Source organism: Erithacus rubecula (assembly GCF_903797595.1).
Source record: "Erithacus rubecula genome assembly, chromosome: 8".
Taxonomy (NCBI): domain Eukaryota; kingdom Metazoa; phylum Chordata; class Aves; order Passeriformes; family Muscicapidae; genus Erithacus; species Erithacus rubecula.
In genome coordinates, this window is record NC_136659.1 from 12,665,772 (window position 1) to 12,688,583 (window position 22,812).

The following is a 22,812-nucleotide window of genomic DNA, read 5'->3' on the forward strand; positions in this document are numbered from 1 at the left end:
AGTTCCTGTTCACTACTTGAAGCTTGCAGAAGTAGTAGTTGTGTAATAAAGTATTGGCTCTGAAAAGAAAGGAAGCCTGGGGCTGAGGTCTGGAATCAATTCTTAGCCTGACAGGACATTTTAGGAACCTGGACAAGCCATTGCACTGACTGCACGTCACATTTCCACCCAAAAGACACTTTTTTCCCTGTCAGATTTTCTCTCTTCCACCTCAACTGTAAGTGCTTGGGGTCAGGCCCAAGCTTCCCTAACAGCAATGAACACAATGGGACCTTGATCTTGGTGGGGATTGCTAGGGAATACAAGCAGTAAAAAAAAAAAAAATGATGTCAGCATTTCAGTGCAGGATGTGGAGCCGCTTCAGAGAACTGCAGCTACAAGGCAGCACAGAGAGTTGTACTGAAAACTGAGACTGGGACAATGTGGAATGGAAATAGAAATTACTAGGCTAGTGAAATAAAAAATTTATTTTCACTTTCTGAGGTTCAAATTTGAAACTTGGCAGTCCATAAAAGGAGTTGTCAGGAAAATTTATGTTGAGGACCAATGTGCAATCAAATCCTGTCCTTTTGGGAATCATCTGCATTACAGAGTGAGCACTGAATACTCTGTCTGCATACGCCCACTAACTCTAACACATTCTGGATGTGCCAGACTTGTTGCACATGCACTGTTCAATTCCTTCTCTGTGCAAGCAGGAAATCCAACCTGTTCCAGGCATGATGGGCTTACACTCATGCAGCACACCTATGTAAGAGCTGATGTTTCCTGTCAGAGCCAGAGTTACTGAGCTTGTACTGCACAATCAGCCCATGATTGTGCAGTGAACACATTTGACATTTTTGCATGTCTAAAGCTTGTCAAAATTTCTGGGAGAAGGCTGCAGTCTTTACAGACTGTCCCTGTCCCTGGGATTTTGTGAAATATTGTTGTGCCTATCCAATACCAATCAAAAAACTGTGTAAAACTATGAGATACAGCCTAGTCCTGTAAACTTAAAATGCACTTCCTACCAAAAAATATTTCTCAGCTGAGATCTTGGAACAGTATTTTGCTTTTTGGAGAGCTGCCAAGCATATATTGCATGCAAAACCAATATCCAAAACTGAGCGAGTTCCACAGCTGCTAAGATGGTGAAAAGCACTTGATCATTAATCCTGTCATACCCAGCCCAAAAATCAACTACACCAGCCTCTTCCACTAGTCTCCAAAATGGACAGCATGGTTTCTGAAAAAAAAACCAAAACAAACCAACAAAACAGTCAGATGAAAAATCATAGTATCAGTTAGTATGGTAGGCAGTCAGCATTTAAAAAAAACTAAGCAAAAAATCTGGCTTTGGGATTGTAATAATTGAATTGAGGATCTGAACAAGAGTTAGTTATACAGCTAATGTTGGAAAAGTAAAATTAGATGTGCATTTAAGCTATTCTAGAAAGGCTAAATGTTAGAAAAGCAATTTTAGTTTGTTCAAGCTGTTAAATAAAGGATTTGATCACAGCTATCAGGGGACAAAACTTGCTACATTTCTGTAGTCTGTTCTACTATTACATCCCCACCAGTTCTAACATGCGCTCATTTCACTCAACAAGAACAGATCTGCAAATATGAATGTGTTCTACTAAGCTTCAGTTTTATAAATATGAGACCAAGTATGCAGGATTGCAGCTAGTGAAGTCATAGAGCAGATGATCTATGGTGTGAATGTGCCACAAGGTTTTCTTTGCCAACATGTGCATTAAAATCTTGGACTTGAATTACATTATAGAATTAGTAAATCTTGGGACAGAGCTATAAAACTTGTCTTTACTGTCTTACTGAGCCTCGTCATTAGGTGAACAGTCAACAACTAAGCAAAAGGACTGATCTACCTTCAAGTCATCTAATGTTTCCTCAGTGGTTTATATCAATTTTCCAAACAGTTTTTACCCATGTAGGAAAAGTAGTTTCTTTATATAATTTTCCCCTAACAAAAATAAAGCCTCTTCTATTTTATGACCAGCTCAAGAAGGGTTCAATTATAAGCCTGTAGGTAGTCTTATGTGGACAAACATAGAGCCACACTCTTACTTCATTTAGAAAGTTGAAGCAAATTGCTTGTTTTTACAGTACGTGCTGCATTTCTTTGAGGATAACATAGGGAAAATTTCTTCACTATTTTTCAGGGATTTTTTTTTTAATTTAATTTGAATCCCTCAGAGATATAAGATATACTACCTGATATAAAAGTGTGATATTCCTATTCTCGTGCCTTACAGAAGAAGAATCAAATAAGTGAGTTAAAAATATCATCCTGGTTCATCCACTTCTCAACACACCTGCTGTTCTCCATTTCAGTCACAAACTCTTCCAGGTCAAAACTGAAATCATTACTAGAGAAACCAGAATGATGAAGACATTGAGCTGCCAGTTTCTAATGCAGCCGTACCAAGTTACTGTCAATCAGTGACTGTAATTAAAAAAAAAGCACACAACGCTGAAGAAATATTAAGAACAATTATCTTGTGTCCAATTGGAACGTTAGACCTCTAGACAGAAGGGTTCATTCCTTCCAGCCTGCCAACATTTTAGTAAATGACACTGGCCCTTTAACAGATGGGATACATGCTTCTTAGCTTGCCAGGATCCTAATAAAAGACACTGGCTTCTTTAAAATGAAGGACACATACCTCTCAAATTGCCAGTATCCAAATTGGGAGTCAGCAGTTTAATATAAAGGCACTCATCAATCTGGCAAAATCAAGGACACGGCACAGAAATTTTAAAACAAATGGTACAAAGTTTCTTCTGACGTTACTTAACTTAGATGAACTAAATACTTCAGCCCAGGCTAAGCATATCCAGTGGCAGCACTGTAGTAACTAGATACTTTGCTGGCTTTTAAAACAGTAAAAATTAGCAGCAGACTTCAAGGCTTTGGATTGACTTTTTTTCCCAATCAAACCCATTAGATACCATTTATAGGGCTGACCAGGCACTGCATGGCTCAAATGAAAGCAGAGTGTCTTTTGTGTCTTTTCCCTGGGCACTGACCAGTACCACAAAGGTTGACCTGTGTGGAAACACTGTCTGCCCAAAAGGAACCATGTCTGCTTCCATTCTCTCTCCCAGGAGTAGGATGCTCCAGTGAAGGAGAGAGACCTCTGAAAGTTTTCTGCCTGCACTGACAAAATATATTACCACAACTTGTAAAGTTTAACAGCATCTGCAGATGCTTCTTGAGAGCCAGAAACCATGGGCTCTTTAACTTTTCTGATAGCAGCCATCAGAGGGAAACAAAGACCTTTTGCAGCAGACAAAGTACTTCTGGAAGAGTTGGGGATAGGCAAAGTGGAGTTTTCTGAACCTTGTTGACACTGACAAACTGTTTCTGGTTTCTGAATGGTAGACATGGGGAAAAGCAGAAAACCTGGTTTCTTAAAATCTCTTAATCTGGGAAGATAAGGAATTCACTAAGACTGGGCATAGGAATGTGCATTTTATGAACAGGACAGACTCCCAGGGTCTTACTCAGAAATACAACTCCTAGCAGGCACACACTCAGCTTCTTGCCTTGCCCCTCTTGTCCACCCCACTGCTGGCAGACTCCTGTCTCTGCAGACTGATTTTAATCATCTCAACCTGCTTTCTTTCAGGTGTTTTCTCAGAATATTCAACATTTGTTGCATACATATTTCTGCAACAAATGGCTTACAGCAAAGACTTCACATAAAAGAAGAAACCAAAGTACAAAAACTACAATTTGTTGGCACAGCCAGCTGAAGGCAAAGAGGTCTGAAGTGCTGAAAAACAATGGAAGAAGCTGTCAGGAGAGAAGGCTGGAGGTTCTTGCTGTAGAAAAGTAGAGGAGAAAATTACTAAGTCAGCTGGTTTTGGCAATGGGCAGAGGTGAAACAGGTTTTGAAGGAACTGATCTTCACCAGTTAAAGCAGAAGCTGGGATTTGAATGTGACAGTGAAGTTCACAGAAACTCCAGGAGAACAACAAGCTCCTGTCACACTGCAGCTCTGTGGCCAGGTCTAATCTAATGCTCTGGCTTGCCAGGCGTGACTGCAGTGGGCACTGTCTGGAACAGGCTGCCTGGCTGTTCCTTCAGGAAACCCCTTGCTCTGAAGTTTTTCACCTGATGAACAAAGGTGCTGCCACTTCTCACCTTTCACGCTCATCTTTCATTTTCTCCAGCTCCTCCTCTTTGAGCATGCCTTGCTTTGGAGTCCCCTTCTGATCTGCCTTCCCACTTTTATCTTCTTTTTTCTTTCCAAATCTGTTAAAAATATCAAAGAAGGAATCATGAGGAAATAATTACAGAAGAAAAAACAGTACTTATCTACCATAAACCACAGAAATTTTAGACAATCAAAACACCGAGTTTTTATCTTAGTGATGCATGAATTTCCCACACAGCATGATATGTTATCAGTATTACCTGGGCCATAGGCAAGAGGAAGGACTGGCTACAAATTGATTTGGACTCCGCACTTTTGAAAACTATTGCTTGAAACTTAGTTGAAAAGCCTGTCAAATCTGAAATGCAGGGCACTGCAGAGCTGGAACATGGCACATTTTAAAGTGGCTGAAGGCTCCTCTTGCCACACAACAGCTCTCTGAAAGTCACCTGCAGTGGCTGTGGTGTCAGCACCCAGCCTGGGCCACTGTTCTGCTCTTACCAGTGACTACTGTCTCTCATTCATGATGCCCTAATTTTAGGACTAGCTCTTTGCTTAAATGAGGATACAATCAGAAAGAATAAACTCTTGCTTTGTTCCAAGAGTACAAACCTAGACAGTTCATAAGAGCTCTTTTTTAAACTTTTGGGGTTTTCTTTCTGCCTAGTAATATACTACCATGTAATATTTATGCTGTGAAAGTTCTCCAGAGGCCCCAGTGGGTTTGGGGCTTGCACAGTTGTTTTATACACTGTACAAATATGCATAACAAGTCTGCTTTACCCAGCCTATAAAAGGTGGCTGAACTGGGGAGCTACATTTAATTTCAGAATACTGGGGTCAAATACGCTCATGAATCATGGACCAAACAAAAAGTTTAAAAACCTTCCCTCCTCTTCACAAATTTAAAATTCTCAGTTCCACAAGTAAATGATCAATCTGTTTCCCCCTGAAAATTAATGTGTCCTTTATATGCATGACAGCAATGTAAAGAAAAGTAATTACTTCTTGATTAAATATACTACATTCCAAACTAATTACTGACTCAAAACTGCAAACTCTTCAATGAAAGTCTGCAGCATTGCCCCAGTGATCTTTTTTCCACCCTTTTTATTTTTCATGTCAGCCCAAACTGCCTCAAGTGTAACAGCTGAACTACTGTCCTTAAGCTGTAAATCATCAACTTTGTTTCTCCACAGACAAATGAAGAAATTTTGCAAATAGTCAGGCTTATAAGATAATGATCCATTTTTTTTGTGAATTTAATTAATAATTCTGAGGTTGTAGTCAAATGAAGTTACTGGGAATTCTGCAATGAGTTTTTCCAGACAATAAGAACTTGGTTAGACAGGGAATGATGGATGTGAGAGACAGACACATAGCATGTGGCACTAATAAAAAGGGCAAATACTACAGGTAGTAACATGAGATGCTTTATTGTGTCTCTGTCAGGGACTGTGCTGGGGAGCAGAGAGTCCAATCTGTGCATGGTTTCCTCTTTTTTCCTATGTGTTGCTATAGAGGTAGATGGTATCTTGCATTCTCTGTTAAAAATCTACATACACCTTGTCTACAAACAATCTTCAATCCTTTTTTCATGGTCCCTACTTATTTCAGCACTTCCAGAAATATATGATATACTTTCCATGTTTTTCCTCTTTCTGAGTGTAGAGCAGCATTATCACTTTCTGATTTCACTTCTGAGTTCCAGCAGTTCCAAGGGATTGGAGTCTCACACCCCATTGGAAGGTGGGGGTGGCAGTGAAAGCAGCAGTCAGGAAACACGAGAGAGACAGAGGTTGTACACAGAGTGAGGAGAAACAAAGTAAGGTGGTGCACAGGTATGAAATGACCCAGGTGAAAAAATAAAAGCCAAATGAAACTCTGCATATATTACCCTCTACAGAGATGCCAGGCAGCCAAACAAGAAATCACCTGGGTATGAGCCCCAGCAGGCTGCTCCTGAAACACCCCTGCTTTCTGACACTTGCTCATGCTGGGAAGATCTCATGGCAGTTTTCTCAAGAGGCCATATTAGTACTTGTATCTTGGTCATAATCCAGCTCTGGTACTTTGTTTATATTCAGGCTGCCTGCTTTTCTCTCACAGTTTCAATTATAGGTTTGTGGAGTTTCATATCCGACTGTAGCATGTATTGATTCTGAAAACATTATTCTTGGGCATTTTGTATTGCTGCAGGGAGTTGAAGTTGGATATGTTGCATACTCGAGAGAAATGTAAAAAAAAAAAAAAAAAAAAAAAGTCTTTAACATGTGTCCCTTTCAAGTCTAGATATTATTTCTTGCTTACTGGAGAAATACATTTTAAATAAAATAAAGTGACAATTTTGATTGCAGTAAGTGCCAACATGACAAACTTTACAAAAACTGTTTGCTGGTAGAGCTGCTCTTGCCATAAATTTGGCAAGTTTCAGTGTAATTATAAACTGGGAATAATGAGTTGGTCTTGATGAAAACAACTTTTGTTGTTGTGCTGCATTAAAGGCAGTGTGGGCTGCAGGTTGAGGGAGGTGATTTTGCCCTTACACTTCACTCTCATGGGACCCCCTCCTGAGTGCTGCATCCAGCCCTGGGGGCCTCCAACATACAGAAGGATGTGGAGCTGCTGGAGTGAGTCCTGAGGAAGGCACAAAGATGGTCAGAGGGCTGAAGCACCTGTCCTAGCAAGAAAGGCTGAGAGAGCTGGGGCTGTTCAGCCTGGACAAGAGAAGGCTCCAGGGAGACCCTACAGCACCTAAGGGGGCTACAAAAGAGATGGAAAGGGACATTTCCCACGGGTAAGGAGTGGTAGGACATGGGGGAATGGCTTTAAAGTGAGGAGGGGTAGGTTTAGATTAGGTATTAGGAAGGAATTGCTCACTGAGGATGGTGAGGCACTGGAACAGGCTGCCCAGGGAAACTGTGGAGTTGCTGGAGGTGCTCAAGGCCAGGCTGGACAGTGCTTTGTGTAACCTGGGACAGTGGGAAGTGTCCCTGCCTATGGCAGGGTAGAACTGGGTGATCTTTAAGGTCCCTTCCAACCCAAATCATTATATGATTCTGTGACAATTTCTTTGTAATTTTTTCCTTCAGATAGGATTTATACAGGCTTACAATTTTTGACTTGTTATACTAGGTATGCAGCACATAGCTCAAGGCTACGAAAATATTCATATACAGGTTTTTCCTCTCTGTTTTTTGCCTGTTCTCGACATTGCTACACCATAAAAATCCATTCTCTTATTATTACTGTTTTTCATTCCATTCTCTTAATAATAAGTTTTTCAGCTAAAAAAACGTCTTGCACAAATATTAGAAAATAAAAGCAGCACAAAATTTAACACTATTAAGAAGAGCAATATATATACACAGACAGCATTAAACCACAAAAAACCCAGTATCATCTCTGCCTGAATTTATACACCCTGTCCTAAAAGTTATGGTCTGCTCACTCATGTATTCCAATTGCCATGGGCTTCTGATGAGAAAATTAACTTCCAGCCACTGTAATTTTGCATGGGTTTATTAAGCACTACAGGTTTACTGCTTATTGGAACAACAACAACAAGAAAAAGATAGTAAGAGTACTTGCTGCATGATCAAATTAGGTTTGATCATATTATCATTGATATCAGTATGAGGGCCTTCACTGATTTCAACAAGAACAGGATAAAATCTATTGTCAAATTATATGATGGAATTAATCAAATCCATATTAAAATTCTATGGAAACGGAATGGTTTTAGGATTTGAAAATGCCAATTCTCCAAACAATGAATAATTGGACTGTGGTAAAATCTGCCTTCTGCATTAATACTATTGTCAGCAGAATAAAAACATTAATGGAAAATTGTACGGTACACAAGTTTTCAAAATGTCTGTTTTGCTATACTGTGCACAGTCAAATTTGCTTCAACTTAATATCTGATAGATTTATTACTCTGAAAACCTTTTAAAACAAATGGAGAAATATAACTAGAAGACCTGAAAACAAATGGATTAGCTGTATCTTCTCATTCTATGGCCATCTACATTCAATTTATGTGAAATGAAGACACTGGTCATTGCAATGACAGTAAGGAAATAAATCCATGCCTTCCCCTGTTGAATGAATGCCCTAGTTCCTTGATTATCCACTGTAAATGCCTGGGAAGCACTGTTAAAGATGTTACAGCCCTGTTAACCTTACTATACTTTTCAGTTGGAAAGTTAATATTCCAACTACTGAGAGCACAGTTCTTCTGTAAATAAAAACAGGAAGGGATTTTCTTTATGTGAACAGATCTTTGAGTGCTTTGTGCTTTTGGGAAAAGCCCAAAGACTGCTGAAAATATGCTGTGCAAGACTGAGGCATTATCCTATTTCTATTAATTTCAAAGCATGCCCTGCAAACAACTGAAATTGCTCCCCTCAGAAACATTAAGGAAATAAAATCTCTGAATACCAAACGTATGTTGTCTTGCACTATTTATTGCCATTCTATTGGCTATAGCATTAAAGCATATATATGCTTCTTTCCAAGGAATCTAAGGGATAAAAATGAAAACAAACTTACTACAGGCCTGCTCTGTTATTACTTGGGATAAATGTCTTGCATGCAAGACCTAAAGCTGTGGTCATGGCAACACTTCGTTTCCTTGTGGAGCTGCAGGCTTCCAGATCTCAAATGTGTTGATATTTGCTTCAAGGATTAAAAAGCAGGCAGGTCTATAAAGTCCCAGATTTCTAAGCAGCAGAAACATCTGGTGGGTGGAACCTTGAAGCAGCTTGCTGACTAAATTCAGCAATTTGGATTTCTTAGCTAATTCAGTTGCCCATGATCAGGAGGTTCCACTGCAGCTAACAAGGTACATAATGAAAGCACAAACATCTGTGGGAAAATAATTCAAGAGAGCCTATGACACAGTCAAGCAAGACACAAAGCTAACACTGTCAGAAAATCTTGACATCTCCAGAAATGATCTGTAAAAAACCAGAGTGATTTGTAAAGTACATATAACAAAAGCTCTGACTCTTAGTCATTCTACAGCAAAATGGGGAAAAATGCTGAGATTATTAAAGCAGGTCCCTTATGAAAGGCTAGAAATAACTCTTAAAATTAAATTTAAATGTGAGTAAGAATGAATAAGTGAGAAAGAAAGATAAAGACACTAATAAGGTATGATTTTCAGATCCACACAGGGACTATAAAAAGCTTATTAACTGCCACTACTGCGGTGTGTTTTAAGTTATTTTATCACTCAGCTTTTACGGTAGAAGAAATACTCTAGAAGCAGTACTGTGCTTTGATTAATTGCTTTCATACACACACTTTTACAGAGTATTAAACATTGCTGTAAAGATCCTTAGTGAATTAGACTTGATGGTGATTACAGGCCAGGCTCATTTTACATTTATGTTAATAGCAGCATTAATGAAATACATCTTTCACATTTTTAGCGGCTTTCTAAATACCTAAAAGGTTTGTTACTAAATGTTTACTTACTGGGCAGAAATGTGTGCCACTGAGTATTACACCAGTGGGATCAAGAGCTTTGCAACAGCTAAAAAAACTACAGGAAAAAAGAACATGTTTTGATAAAACATGCTTGATAATTTGAGAACGGAGCACACGCAGCAAGGGCTGGGTGCTCAAACCTTCATCAATATCCCAGAAACTGGAAGTGCCTCTGTGCACAAGTTATGGTAAAAGGGCAGTTCTGTGCTGGGGGGCTGTGGGCAAGAGGGGTTAAGCATCTCTTTGCCTGGTCCTCTGCCAGAAAGTGGATCCCATTCCCTCTGTGGAGGATTTAGCCCCAGCAACATCGAGATGCCCTTCCCAGTGTACAACCCACACTGCAGCCAAACCTCCCCAAGACAAAGCCTCGCCCAGGAGCAGGCTTTGACCCAACCTCCCTGCTTTGGCAGGGTGAAAGGAAGGTGCCCATAAAATGAAGAACACAGGACAGGGCTGTTTCAGCCCCTGCTGCTCCCTGCTCCTGGGTGGGAGTGCCTCCAGCTCTGGGGCAGTGCTGTGTACAACACCAATACTGTTAGGTAAATTGGAAAGAGATCAGGAAAATAAAGAGGAAAAAAAAATGAGTTTTAGTTAGATTTGGTGAGGTTTGCTTGCAGGAAAGATTTTTGCAGCTGGGCTGCTGCCTCCCTGTTCTCCCACTACTAGGGCTCACTCCCAGGGCAGCAGAAAACAACAGCTTTCCATGGCAAACAATAGGGCACCTTAGGCAAACAAAACCAGCTCCCCTGAAAAGGGGAAACCTCTGATTTATTACATCAGTGGAAGCATGGAATAAATTGTCCAAGTGTGCTATTCTACAATTATTATTTGTGTTTCACAAATGCAGCTGAACTTCATGAATGTGAGCATCCTCATATTTAGCTAACTTCAAATTATTATGGGAGATGATCCTCATTATGCTAATGTTGTGATCAGAGTTAAAATTATTATGATCAGCAGGAAAAGAGGAGTTATGCAGAAGTTGCAAATATAAAAAATTCCATCTTGCAATGTTCCTTTACTTCAGAATTAAGCAAATGTGCCATTTTTAAATTTATTTTTTATTTACTGTATCAGACTACTGGAGGCAGACGAAAATGACTGAACTTCCAGAACCAGTCTAATGGGAGTAAAACTTATCTTTTAAAAACTCTGATTAAACACAACCTCCCCCCACCCGTTTATTTCTTTGATGCCCAAATTAGCATCTTTTCTGCAGCATGCTGAATTAATTAGTACACTGACAAAGAATTAGTCCAGATAAGATCAAAGCTGAAACCATATTTATCTGGAATTTGAAATTAAGAGCAGAGAGTATTAACCCTCAGCACTTCAAGGAGCTTTCCACATGGCACACTTAGTAAGCCTTCTGTGAGTTCATTCAAAATAAATCAACAATGCAATTTTTTCCCCACTGAAGTTTTGCTAAAAGGAAAATAAATTTGCCATGAATTCTGCTACAATGTGAAACTGCCTTTAATGCAGACCCTGTACATGCTACTCATTATGTAACTTGTAGGCATCAGTAGAACAAAGCAAACAAAGCTGAGAAAAGATACTTAATCACATTTGTATTAATGCTTGGATTGTCACATTGTTCACAGACTTAAGGGCTACTGAAAGAATTTCAAGCACTAAATCTGAGAAACTGCCTGCTGTAACACCTCACAGGTAAATAATCTATAATCTTCAGTGGAGAGGGTCACACACAGAAACGAAATGTCAAACAGAAGCCCTAAATTACACAGTGAAGTTTGAAGTTTACTCTGAGAGTTTCGACCATGTGGACAGCAATAAAGGAAAATCTTCATTCCTGGTATCACTGCCTCAGATATTATCTGTGTTTCAGTACCAGATAAAAGACTGGAGGTTGTTTCCTATGTGACATGCAGGAGGCTGATCTTTTGTCTAGAAACTGCAGAATGGAGGCAATTTAAATAGTGACCCCAAAATCTTGTCACCGATCTTCCCAAAGCCTTTGAGCCCCCCAAAATCTTATTTTTTAAACTTAGAACTTGCTCTTAAAAAGACAGAGGTGAGTTACTGTAACTCATTCTGATTATTAGGTACAAGGTGGAGCACTCCTGTTCATCTGAACCATATGCAAAATCTCCTGCAGTATAAAAAACGACCAAAGACAAAACCCAAGGAGTGTGATGGCACCCTAACACTTGGGCCACCTGAGCTGAAGTGTAAACCCACAAAGTCCATCCACTGAACCAATGGAATGGAATACCTCTCATCAACTACTACATAAATACAGACAACAGAAGGCATCTGTGAAGAGCCTGTCTTTATACTTCAAGCAGCTAATTTTTAGAAAACATGCTGAGGTAGTCTGTGTCCTGGAGGTAGCATTTATGAAAAGGGGTCACTACTGCTATTATCTGACCAGGAAAATCATAATGTTCAACAGCAGCTATGCACCTGTTTCCATAAAATTATGTTTTAATCATCCAATGACCACACTGCTAGTCTTTTTGGTTACCAGGACAAGAATTTTGCATCTTATGTTACATATACCAGAAAAGAAAAACCTGCAGTCAACAAGGACTGTTGTGATTTACAGCTTGATCAGAAGGAGAAAGAAAATCAATTTATGGTCTGTCCAACACAACAAGCACTGCCTGTTTGTCCAGACTGTGGAATTACCCTCAGAAATCATTGCCATATATTCTTATTTGTCCCTGCATCCACAGAGCAGCAGTTACTTCCCCCTCTTAATTTCCCTTTACAAGCATGAAATTTCTTCTGAAGCGAATACTAATTCTGTTCCAAACCATGCAGAGAAACATTGCTGTACCTTCCCTGTGAGGGGTCTGTAAATGGCAACCTGCCAACCCCAGGGGAACACGATAATCCCATCCATGTCTTGGGCATAGTAACTCCATATTCAAAGCAAAAGGAAAGAACCAGCCCTTGACTTTGCTTTCCTAATTTCCATTTCACAGTCCCAGGAAAGGGGAAGGGAAAAGAGAAAAGAAGCAGGCAGTTAGACTTGCTATTAATTTTTCTGGATATTTGTTATTCTCTGTCATGCAGTAAAAAATAAATGCAGTTTCTGACTGAACCTATTCCTCTAGGGTGCAGTCAGTAAGACAAAGTGGGAAACACACAGTGGCTGTGCAGACTGCTGATGTTGCCAGCTGCCCCTCCAGAACTACTTGCTGACTTTGTGGTTTTCAAAATCCTGCAGTCAAGTGAGAGCCAGCACAGCTCTAGCCCTCTGCAGGGAGCTGAGGACCACTTAAAGGTGGGACAGGTAAAAGACCCACTGAAGTGAGCTAAAGGAGAGCTCTTTGGGTGCCAAATGTGACAAAAACAGGCTGCTGAATTTTTTCTTTTGTTTCAGGTTTTCTCCTATGCTGGGTGTCTCTCTCCCTTATTACCAGCCATATCACCCCAGAATTCAGTAAAATATCAACTACATGTATATGTGTATGTATAATGCATGTTTGTCAGAGGAAGGACTTTTCTCATATGATTACTCTCACAGTATTCAGTGCTTTTCTTAGCATTTTAGCTACTCCTGTACTTTTTAAGAATCTCCAGTTGCACTACAAAACTTTTTGCTCAGCCCCCTTGGCTATGAAAAAACAACATAGAACTGTGACATTATCAAACTGCAGATACAAAACTCATGAGGCAAATTAAACATACGACATTTGCAAAACAAAACTGAAAACCTGCTACATTTGCACTCAGAGCCATGATATTTTGAGGTGTCAGACTTGCTAATCATCTCACCACTGCAGGGCTCACCTTCCCAACCAAATCACGTGCCTTCCTCCCCTTACATGTCACAGTGGGGATTTGTGGGGGCTTATCTGACTTGCATGAAGCAAACCTGCACATTGCAGGTTCCAACAAGATCTCAAAGGAAAAACATCCTTGAAAAATAGCAGGAATACAGAGGACTCCTCACCCTGTTTCAATTGAGACCATACCAGTCCTCATGAAGGCTCCATTCTGTGGAATGAAGTGACTTTAATGAGTAGAAAACGTTGTATCATCATGTATCATCATATCCATTCCAATAAGAAGAAACTGAATCACAAAGGGTAAAAAATCATGTGCTCAGTTTGAAAGGTCCTGTTCTCTTTCTCTACTGATCAGCTCAGAGTTATGATTCCATTACCACTGCATATCCACCTGCCCCACTTTCCAGGCAGTTTGCTAGGATGCTTTTTCCTCTCCACTATTTCCCCCATCTCCTTTAAGTTCTCTCAGCATTCATTTTCTTCTTCTCCCCAACATACTCTCTCTCCTCCTCCTTGCTCCACACTCCTTTCATATGCTCTATTGCTGCACTGTACAGAAATGCCTCTTCCTAGGGATTTCTGCTGGAGACTGCACAAAGGGAATGTGTCTTGGGCACCAGCACTCTTGCTTCTGAGACACTGAGCAGCAATATGCAGTGAAGACATGCAGAGATCTCTCCAGTGGCTGAGCCACCACTTTCTCAGCAGGATGCATTAGCCTTATTTGAGCTCAGGCTCAGAGTACTTGAGAAACTGAACTCAGAGAATTCACAGTAAAGAGATGCTTTCCAAGGGAGACATAAGAGGGAAAGACAGAGCTCTTGAATAGGCAAGGGAAGTTGTAAAGCCAAGAAAACCCCTACTTGATGACTTGCTTTTAGGTTTCATAATGGATTTCTAAAGCTAAAGCAACACAAATTCCTCCTCTGTGCCTCTACTATTGCTGGCATTTTTGCAAAGCATTAACATTCAAAGCAAGAGAGGAGTTATGTATATACTGTATTTTGAAAGATGTGTTTTGGCATAACAAATAATAGATGTTTTAGCATTTTTAAACTGTCAAAACCAGTTCTTCTGATAAATAATACCTTCCCTCCCTGGCCTTGGCTATTGTACATTACTAATTAGACATAGTAGTTTGTGGTTAATATCCTTCCCCACAGATTTATTATTAGCTTGTATATTCTTTTCAGTAGAATTGTGCTAATGGTAAGGTCTGCTGGAGGCCAACTGCATGAAGCCACTGGGAGGAGAAATCTGTTTGCCTGTCAAAACAGTGGCTATCAATTAGAACTGTAAATGTGATTCCTTTAAGTGTCTTGGATGGTAGCAGAGACTTCCAATGATGGATTAGGGGACTAAATCACTTTCATTTTGTACTAAAGGAAGCTTTCAAGCAAACAGCTATCTGCATGAAACAAATTCACCTCTTTTTTTGAGCAAGTCTAGAAGAACCTGTCTGGCCTGCCAAAATTCCCCTGTGCTATTTTCCCAGAAATCCCCAGAAATAAAGTAATTAATGTGGCATACTGACAAAACTGATACTAGATTATTCTGTGGTTTTCTTAGGAAAATTTGGCTTAGGATAGCTACAGAAATAGAATAAAAAAAAAACAGTGAAGCTGCTGAAAGACACGAACATAACAAAGAAGTGATGCAATTCCACTGTTCAGTGATTTGGGATGCAGTCCTGGCACAGAGATAGCAATTTCCCCTCTGACACAAGCACCCAGCTCTCATTAGCATCACTAAGAGTTGTGTGGACATACTGATGGAAATATGCTCCCCTGTATTTTGCAGGAAATGAACACCACTTGGGGACTGAAGGAGGCACTGTCTGTCACTCTCAGACATACCCTCTGCCAGTTAATTAAGCAAAAACCTCTGCCACAACTCTCCAGAGGAAGCTCTTCCCTATTGCCCTCGGTACAGCAAACCTGACACAAAGCAAAATGTCAAGAGCAGGACCTGGGAAATGAGGATGTTCAGGGAAGGTGAACTTCAGCCTGTGTTTGCCAAGCTCTTCTGCCACCAGGTTTTTGTGGATTTTGAAAATAGTTATTAGGAATCAAATTGATTAGTTATAGCTGAGTTTAAGCTTCAAGAAAGTGCCTTCAGTGCTCATACATGGTGGCTTTTGGTTAGTGATTATTTTCAGTGAGAGTAATCCTACATGGCACATATAAAAACCAGCCAGCCAGACTGCTAACCCTCCAGGACTCCACTGCTATTTTCACACCAAGAGAGAGTGACTAACCAACACAGGAAAAAGCAAAGGACTCAAAAAGACTCACAAAATGTGGCTCTGCAGCTGAAGGACAATGGTTCAGGATGGAGAAGGTTTCATCCAGTCATTAAACAATAGATTTTCTCATCAGGCTGATAAGCTAAACGGAACATATTAAAAACTTTTCCTTGATACCATTTTATAAATAAAAAATGAATATCAGAAATAAGTGCCTGGAAGTTTTAGTCAATTATATGAACAATACAAGTTCTGTCATATCTGTTTGCAATAGTATTGGTCATGAACTGTGAGCCAGGAAATTTTTCTGGAAGGTTTCAATGAAAACCTGGCAATCACTCCTGTTTCTTGAATCTTAGAAGTAGTAATTCTGGTGCAATCATATAAAGAAATATATTTTTCTGGACAAAGTCAGAGAAAATTGCTAGAACAGTGTTTAAAACAACAAAATACCTTACTTTATTGGCTACTACAACCATGTATCCTTAAATTGCAGGAGCACCATCAAGAGCCCAGGTACCCAAAACCTTTTCCTTCTTGCATATTTCTTGCCTTTCACACACTGACTCCCAAACACAAATGTTCATACACTATTTTAAAAATAATTATTTGTTATTGCTGTTTATATTGCCAGACAGGTAATTTTTGTGTGACAGTGTAGGGAAAAATCTCTGCTTTCTTGTTCAGATACAGGAATGCTTTGTTCACCAAACAAAGGCTTTTTCTTCTTTTCTCATTACCTCCACAGCTCCATGTCCTAAAGTTATATTCACTCATTTAGCTATCTGCAACACAAAACCACTGGTGCTAATTTTACCACGAGTCCAAAATGACAAGAGATACCTTAAAAATTCTGCATCTTACCATCTTAGCTCCAAGAAATTACTCTCAAAATGATCTTCATTGTGAGGGTGATTAAAAAAAAGTTAAAGTCAAAACCCATAGTGGTATAGAAGGCTGAACAAAGATTATGTCTGTCTGTCTATCTATCTCTAAAACTTCTGTCACAGGAGCTGCCAGTATCACTGCATGAATAAAAACTAAATGGTGTTGATAAAAAACTACTCCAGGCCATGTAGGCAGTCAATGAACCCAAGTTTCTTTTATTTCCAAACTGTGCTTGATACAATCACAGTTCCCCTTGAATGTATTAGACATTAGCTGTTGTCCATCAACAATTCATAGGGAAAAATTCTGGCTTACAAGTTAACCATGAATTACTGAACACAATCAGTATTCACTACCATGAACATTCTGCTTATTCATCATGAACTGCAACTGATCACACATACTGTTTCTATTTCTTAACTTGATAAATTGTTTAAAAACTACCTTCACAAACACAGGGGAGGAGAAGCTACTCTGCACTTCTTGAAAAACATGTTTTGGCAATGGGCCCAAAAATTTACTGCATTAAAAACCCCCACAACCATATGAACACAAATTGCACCACACAAGCAATCACAATTGATGAATTACATTTAGCTGAAAGTATTTAATCTGTAAAACAAACTAGAGAGCTGACTGTGAAACAACTTAAGCATCTGCATTTCCAATTCTTTGCTGTATGCTTGGTCTCCTACCCATAGGAAAGAGTGAAAAAAGTGTCTAATTTACCAACTATATACACCACTCATCATTTGAGCTCTCTATTATCACTATTTATTTTGATTTGCTAGTTATTTAAAACAATATACTCATGATAATTGAGTAGTCTTACTGTTGTTTATTGAAACAACTGCATTAAAGATGTACAGAATTTCAGACAAATTTGCATTTCTGATTGAGACTGCCATAACGATGCTATTTTGTCATGGTCCTATAACTAAAAATACCAGTGGTAAATCCTTTTACCCCTCTCCCAGCAGTCATACATCTTCCTGCCACCTCCTATCTCACTTGTACCTCTGTCTCTTCTCCAGCTGCTGCTGAAAAGGCAACTATCACTACAAGTATAGTCCAGTGATTCTTGCAAAAAAAAAAAAAAATAGGCAACAGGATACAAGAATATAAAGCAGAAATTATGGTCAGATCCAAGGTCCTGAATTTAAATAACTATAAAGAAAATAGCTGTACATGTGGAAAAAACATTCCCTCCAAGTCCACTCACAATAGCTGGAATTAACAACTACATCTTTTGTACTGTTACACATACCTCTTCTAACAATTAGTTGGTATATTCTCTAAATAAGCAGAGCTGTAAATACCAGCTAATGCCCTAGCACTTCTATTGGAAATCTTTAACAAAAATCACTAGTATTTAACAGATTGGTTGAAAACTGGTTCCAAATAGGGTACTTTCCTGTTATGCAGAGGACAGTGAGAATTTCATCTCACCTAATGTGGTCAGTAGTGTTTGATACAAGTGAAAAAGGAAAAGTAAAGAAATGAAGTTGCCAAAAGGTTCTTATCTTGCTCAAGACATATCCAGAAGGCAAAAGGGAGAGTCTGAAAAGCAAAAAGCTGTGCACTAAGTATGTTGACCTCTGAGTTGATTTTATGTTTGTTACCAGAATTTTCTATAAATTTATTTAGTTGACACCATATTCCAATTTGTCTTACTAGCACAATTACTCAAAGCCAAATATGAACAGAGGCATGAACAACACCCCACCTGGGTATTCCTTCTTTCTGTAATAGCTGCTCCCTGAATTTGAGCATGGCCTAGGAGAAAAGCTCAAGACAAGCTTTCCATGTCATTGTGATTCCAGTCACAGTCTATCATAAACAATGTTCATTTTCCTGAAGCAAGGCCAGAAGAGAAAGGTCTATTTCATTCCAGTCCATCTTTTTAACTCTCCCAGTAGATGCAGTTTACCATTCCACAAAACAGCACCTCGGAACAAAACTCAAGAACTTAAGTTAAAACTTCTTTATCTGGATGGATCCTCACAGCTCTGCCTTTCCTACTGTTGCTGCCTGCTACCCTCATCTAGAACAAATTAAATTCATAAAAAGAAAACAGTACTGTTGTGCACATGGTCAGTCAGCAAGCCTCCTGATCACTAGGAGAATGGGATTTCCCATAGGCTTCAGGCAGCTACAAAGCCTAGAACTCCAGTTGGAATGTGGCAGCAAAGGGCTGCCAAGGAGCAGTAAGATGAAAAGTCTTTCCCACAGAAGTTTTTCTTCCAGGCAAAGACTGGAGGTCTTGAGATAATGCTAAGGCTGTGGTAGCAAGCTGTATTAGCTGCTTTGAGATTAACCAATTTTCAACTATGCTGCCTGCATTCTGATCACCTTTACCCACACCCCTCACCTCACCTCAGTATTGACAGAAGTCAGACAGTATTGGATCAAGTGGAACTGAAATCAGAATACACAAGATTGTTTTGATCTGACATCAACTGTAGAGAATTTTTTTGTTCAGCAAAAAAATCAGGCACACGAAAGTCGAAAAGAAAAAGTGAATACAGTAAATTTATTCAGAACTTGTTTGATCCAATCTACTTTTACTTCAAGAGCTCCTTAGAACTTCTCATCCAAACTCTTAAAAAAATGCTCCCTCATTCAAGCTCATGCCTTGTACAAAACCACATTGAAAAAAGATGTTGCAAGGCTGCATTGCAATTTTCTTTTTCAACATCCTTCTCCTAGGCAGAATGTGCTCATAGCAGAAATGTCATCACTCCACCTTTATTCAATGCCAGAAATGTGCCTATACAAATCTAGAAGTCCATCATGTTCTGTTTGACAATGCCTGCAGAGCAGGTGGACTTGATTATATTCCATAATCTAGCCTAGCTAGTACTTTTTTCCTGTGAGCAACTATTGATGGTGTAGATTGCTCAAGGGCTGCAGAGAATCAGCCGCAGCTGGATAGAGGGGATCAGCACCAGCCACTGCCAGGCATCTCTCTCCCAAGGCTGTCCTAGGAACACATTCCTCCCAGCTACCTCAGGTATCACTGGGCTTTCTCACTGCTACAGTTGCAAAAAAACCCCGTACAAGTCTTTCCTATTCCTGTGATGCCAGTATGTCCCCTTTTACACCTTGGATCTGCAATCAGTAACTCTTTTGAGTTATTATTATTATTGTTATCCTCTTATTGCAGCTTGCATTACATACTTGATCTTCCCTTCAAAGGATTAAAACATCCACTTGCCTGACATATCTCAAGCCATTCTGGACAGCTCCAACCAATACATGGCTCAGCACTGCAGAAATGAGGGCTGGCACAGCAACACTTGCATCAGCAAGCAGAGGAGAGCAGGGCTGCAGCCAAGCACATGATGAGCTGTGGCTGGAGACTGGCACCATCAGCTCCAACATAATCATATGTAAATACACCACATTCTGCAGTACACACTTATTTAAATATGTACAAACTTAAATCATAGAAACCTAAGTGGGAGTCTAACTTCCCTCTCTCATTACTGTGGGCCCAGCCAATTCCTGATGAAACAAACAGGAATTTATAAGTAGTGAAGTCCCCCATGGTTCTCTCCTGTATTTATACTATCAAAATCCTTTAACAGCTTAATATTTCCTGTGGCCACATATGACAGTGATCAGTTCAGACAAGGGAATATCAGGACACAGAGGCTTGGTGGGAAGAGAGGCCTGGGAGCTTCAGGCTAGTGAGAGAGGAGAGATTTCCGCCTGTGCTCCTTTCAGCACGTACTTCTTCATCAGATAAATATAAATAAGTAGTACAGCAGTTGTTCTGTGAGCAGCTTAGGGACATATTGCTCCCAGTGTCCTAATTTTCCTGACACAATTGGTAAATTTAGACATCTAATTAACAGTCTGTGCCATTTATCAGGTTACTTGTTGCTGTTTTTGTTTTTTTTTTAAGGTTGTCACTTAAGCTTTCCATACCTTTGACATATTCTTCATTTCAAGACTGAGTCCTAGGCCTCTCAGAATGATTATGAATGCTTCTAACACATCCCTATTCTGTTTATGTGGGCTTTACACCATCTCAGGGAGATGAATCAGGGTCATTCTCTATAGCTTCTTTCAAAGTAATAGTGTAACACCTACATGTGTGCCCAAGCAGGAGAAAAAAGGAAAGAATATACAGTTCATCTCCAAAAAGTCAGCTGGGGTACAAGTTCATTCAGTAAGAGCCATTATAAAACATCTGCATATTTGTTGACATTTTCATAATTACATTTGCAACTCTCACATTTTAGACCTTGCTGCTCTACGTTTAAAAATGCACATTTTTACCTTTGCTTATTTACTGCCTTTGTCTTAGTGGCTCTTGCCTCTAGCATGCAAGATTTTCCATAGTGAAATATTTAACCCAAGTGGTGACATTATTGGAACAGGAGGAAAAAAGCAAAGTAAGAGAACTCAAAAAAAAAAAAAAAAAAAAAAAAAAGGAAAATCTATTCCAGATTCACAGCCACATGCATACTCAAAAGCAGCTTGGAATGCTGTGACAGATAGTTTTGTTTGCAAAATACAATCTTTGACCAGACCAGTGCTGCAGACCTGCCTTAACACGAATCCTCTTTATAAACAGCGTGGTTATTGTCACTTCTTTACCAAAGAGTAACTAATGTGCATGTACTATATAAAGTATACCCCCATCACTCCCTCATGCCACACAGGTAAGGTAAAATGGGTCTTTAATTTTACGCTCAGCTAAAAAAATGCAGCTAAATATACAGAGGCATCAAGCTGCTGTAATGATATTCCAGTCTGAGAAAGGCAGATACAGCATGAATAAGAGAAGGCCTGAGAGAAAAATGAAGCTCTCTTCACCCCAGATATTCTGCTCCTGGACCATCCTGATAATTGCCAGAAAACCACTACCAGAAGCAGTCACAGGAAGAAAAAAAACTCTGCAGAAGTATCTATTTGTACCTGCTCAAATGAGACATGTGTTGCTTTATTCTGTCAGTAATAATAACCCAATTAAAACCTCAAGGTAAACTACCTTCAGGATCATGTGTTGACCACATGAACCCTGTTCACAGAAATGCAGGACACTAAAAATAAAAAATGCCTGCACTGAATGTTTAGTAGAAAAGACACTCCACACCATTATGCAGTGCCAAAGAGAGTTTTGCTACACCTTTCTTTTTGCACATGCTTTAAATGCTCAATTTTTAAGGTGGAGTTGCTGTTTGCTTTGGCAAGTTTTATGAAGCCGCCCACAAACCCCTGTAGAACTGGAAGAAAAAAAATCTGACAAAGATTTGTAAAAGATTTAACACCTTGTAGTAAAAGGCTGGTCTGACACCAATCTAACATCAAATAAAAAAAGGTCTCCTGCTGTGACTCCTAACCAAGTCTGACCTTACAGCCTGCAGCTCCAGGGCAGAGCAGCACTCCTGCTCCCCAGCATCCCAGGCCCTGGAAGGAGCCATCCAGAGCAGCCCTGAGCAGCCTGCTGGGATGCTGCCCAAGGAGATGGGAGGAAACCCAACCACCCTGTCTCCCCCACTCCCCTGCTGGCAGCATTGCTGCTACCCTTGGCAGCTTGCACCTGCTGGGAGAAGCCAGGGCTTCCAGGGTCCTTAACTCTACAACTGACCACTCTGGAGCACTCCAGGCTCCCTAGAAAACAGTCTCAAAGTTGGGTACTCAGGGAAACCAAACTGAGCTTTCAAAAACATCACTAATCCTTTTCACTGCCTTCCTTATCCCTCCTTGAAATAACTTCAGATGGGTTCAAATTTCTATATTGTGCCTGGAAACAAGGGCTCTTGAACATAACTCAGTAATAATGAACTGGGCAGCATATGAATTTTAAGTCTTTCTCTTCAATTCTTTTGGTAGCTCCTACATGCTATGGACAGATTTCCATAGGAAAAGCAGTAACCTAAGTTTGCTGGAATTGTGTCCCACACATGCTGGGAATATAGTCTGTCTGATACAAAGAAATCTGTAGCATTTTCTATCAAGACATTCACATTGGAGACCATCACAATACTCCAGAAATTCAGGTCACAGGGAATTTATTTTTCTGAAAGGGATCAAACATTAGGACTAAAATAGAAAACACATCTCACAAATTTAAGAACAAGGTTGTGACCAGTGGCTAGTAAAAATCTACACAATGATTGTGAAGAAAATAATTATTACTGGTTGCCAAGGTGAAAGGAGCACCTTTGACTGAAGAGTAACAACTAACTTGGGTTAGCAGAAACCTTGATTGAAACCATTGTGTTTTACTCACTCTCTGTGG

The 22,812-nt window shown here is 39.7% G+C and overlaps 1 protein-coding gene across 4 annotated transcripts in view; it reads right to left on the bottom strand.

The window, feature by feature from the left end:
- PARD3B (par-3 family cell polarity regulator beta) overlaps positions 1 to 22,812 on the bottom strand; it is a 385,570-nt gene that overhangs the window by 91,158 nt on the left and 271,600 nt on the right. For all 4 annotated transcript variants that reach the window (XM_079311454.1, XM_079311453.1, XM_079311452.1 and 1 more), the window contains one exon: positions 4,154 to 4,264. In XM_079311454.1, the coding sequence (XP_079167580.1) occupies positions 4,154 to 4,264 (111 nt within the window). The remainder of the gene's footprint in view (positions 1 to 4,153; positions 4,265 to 22,812) is intronic.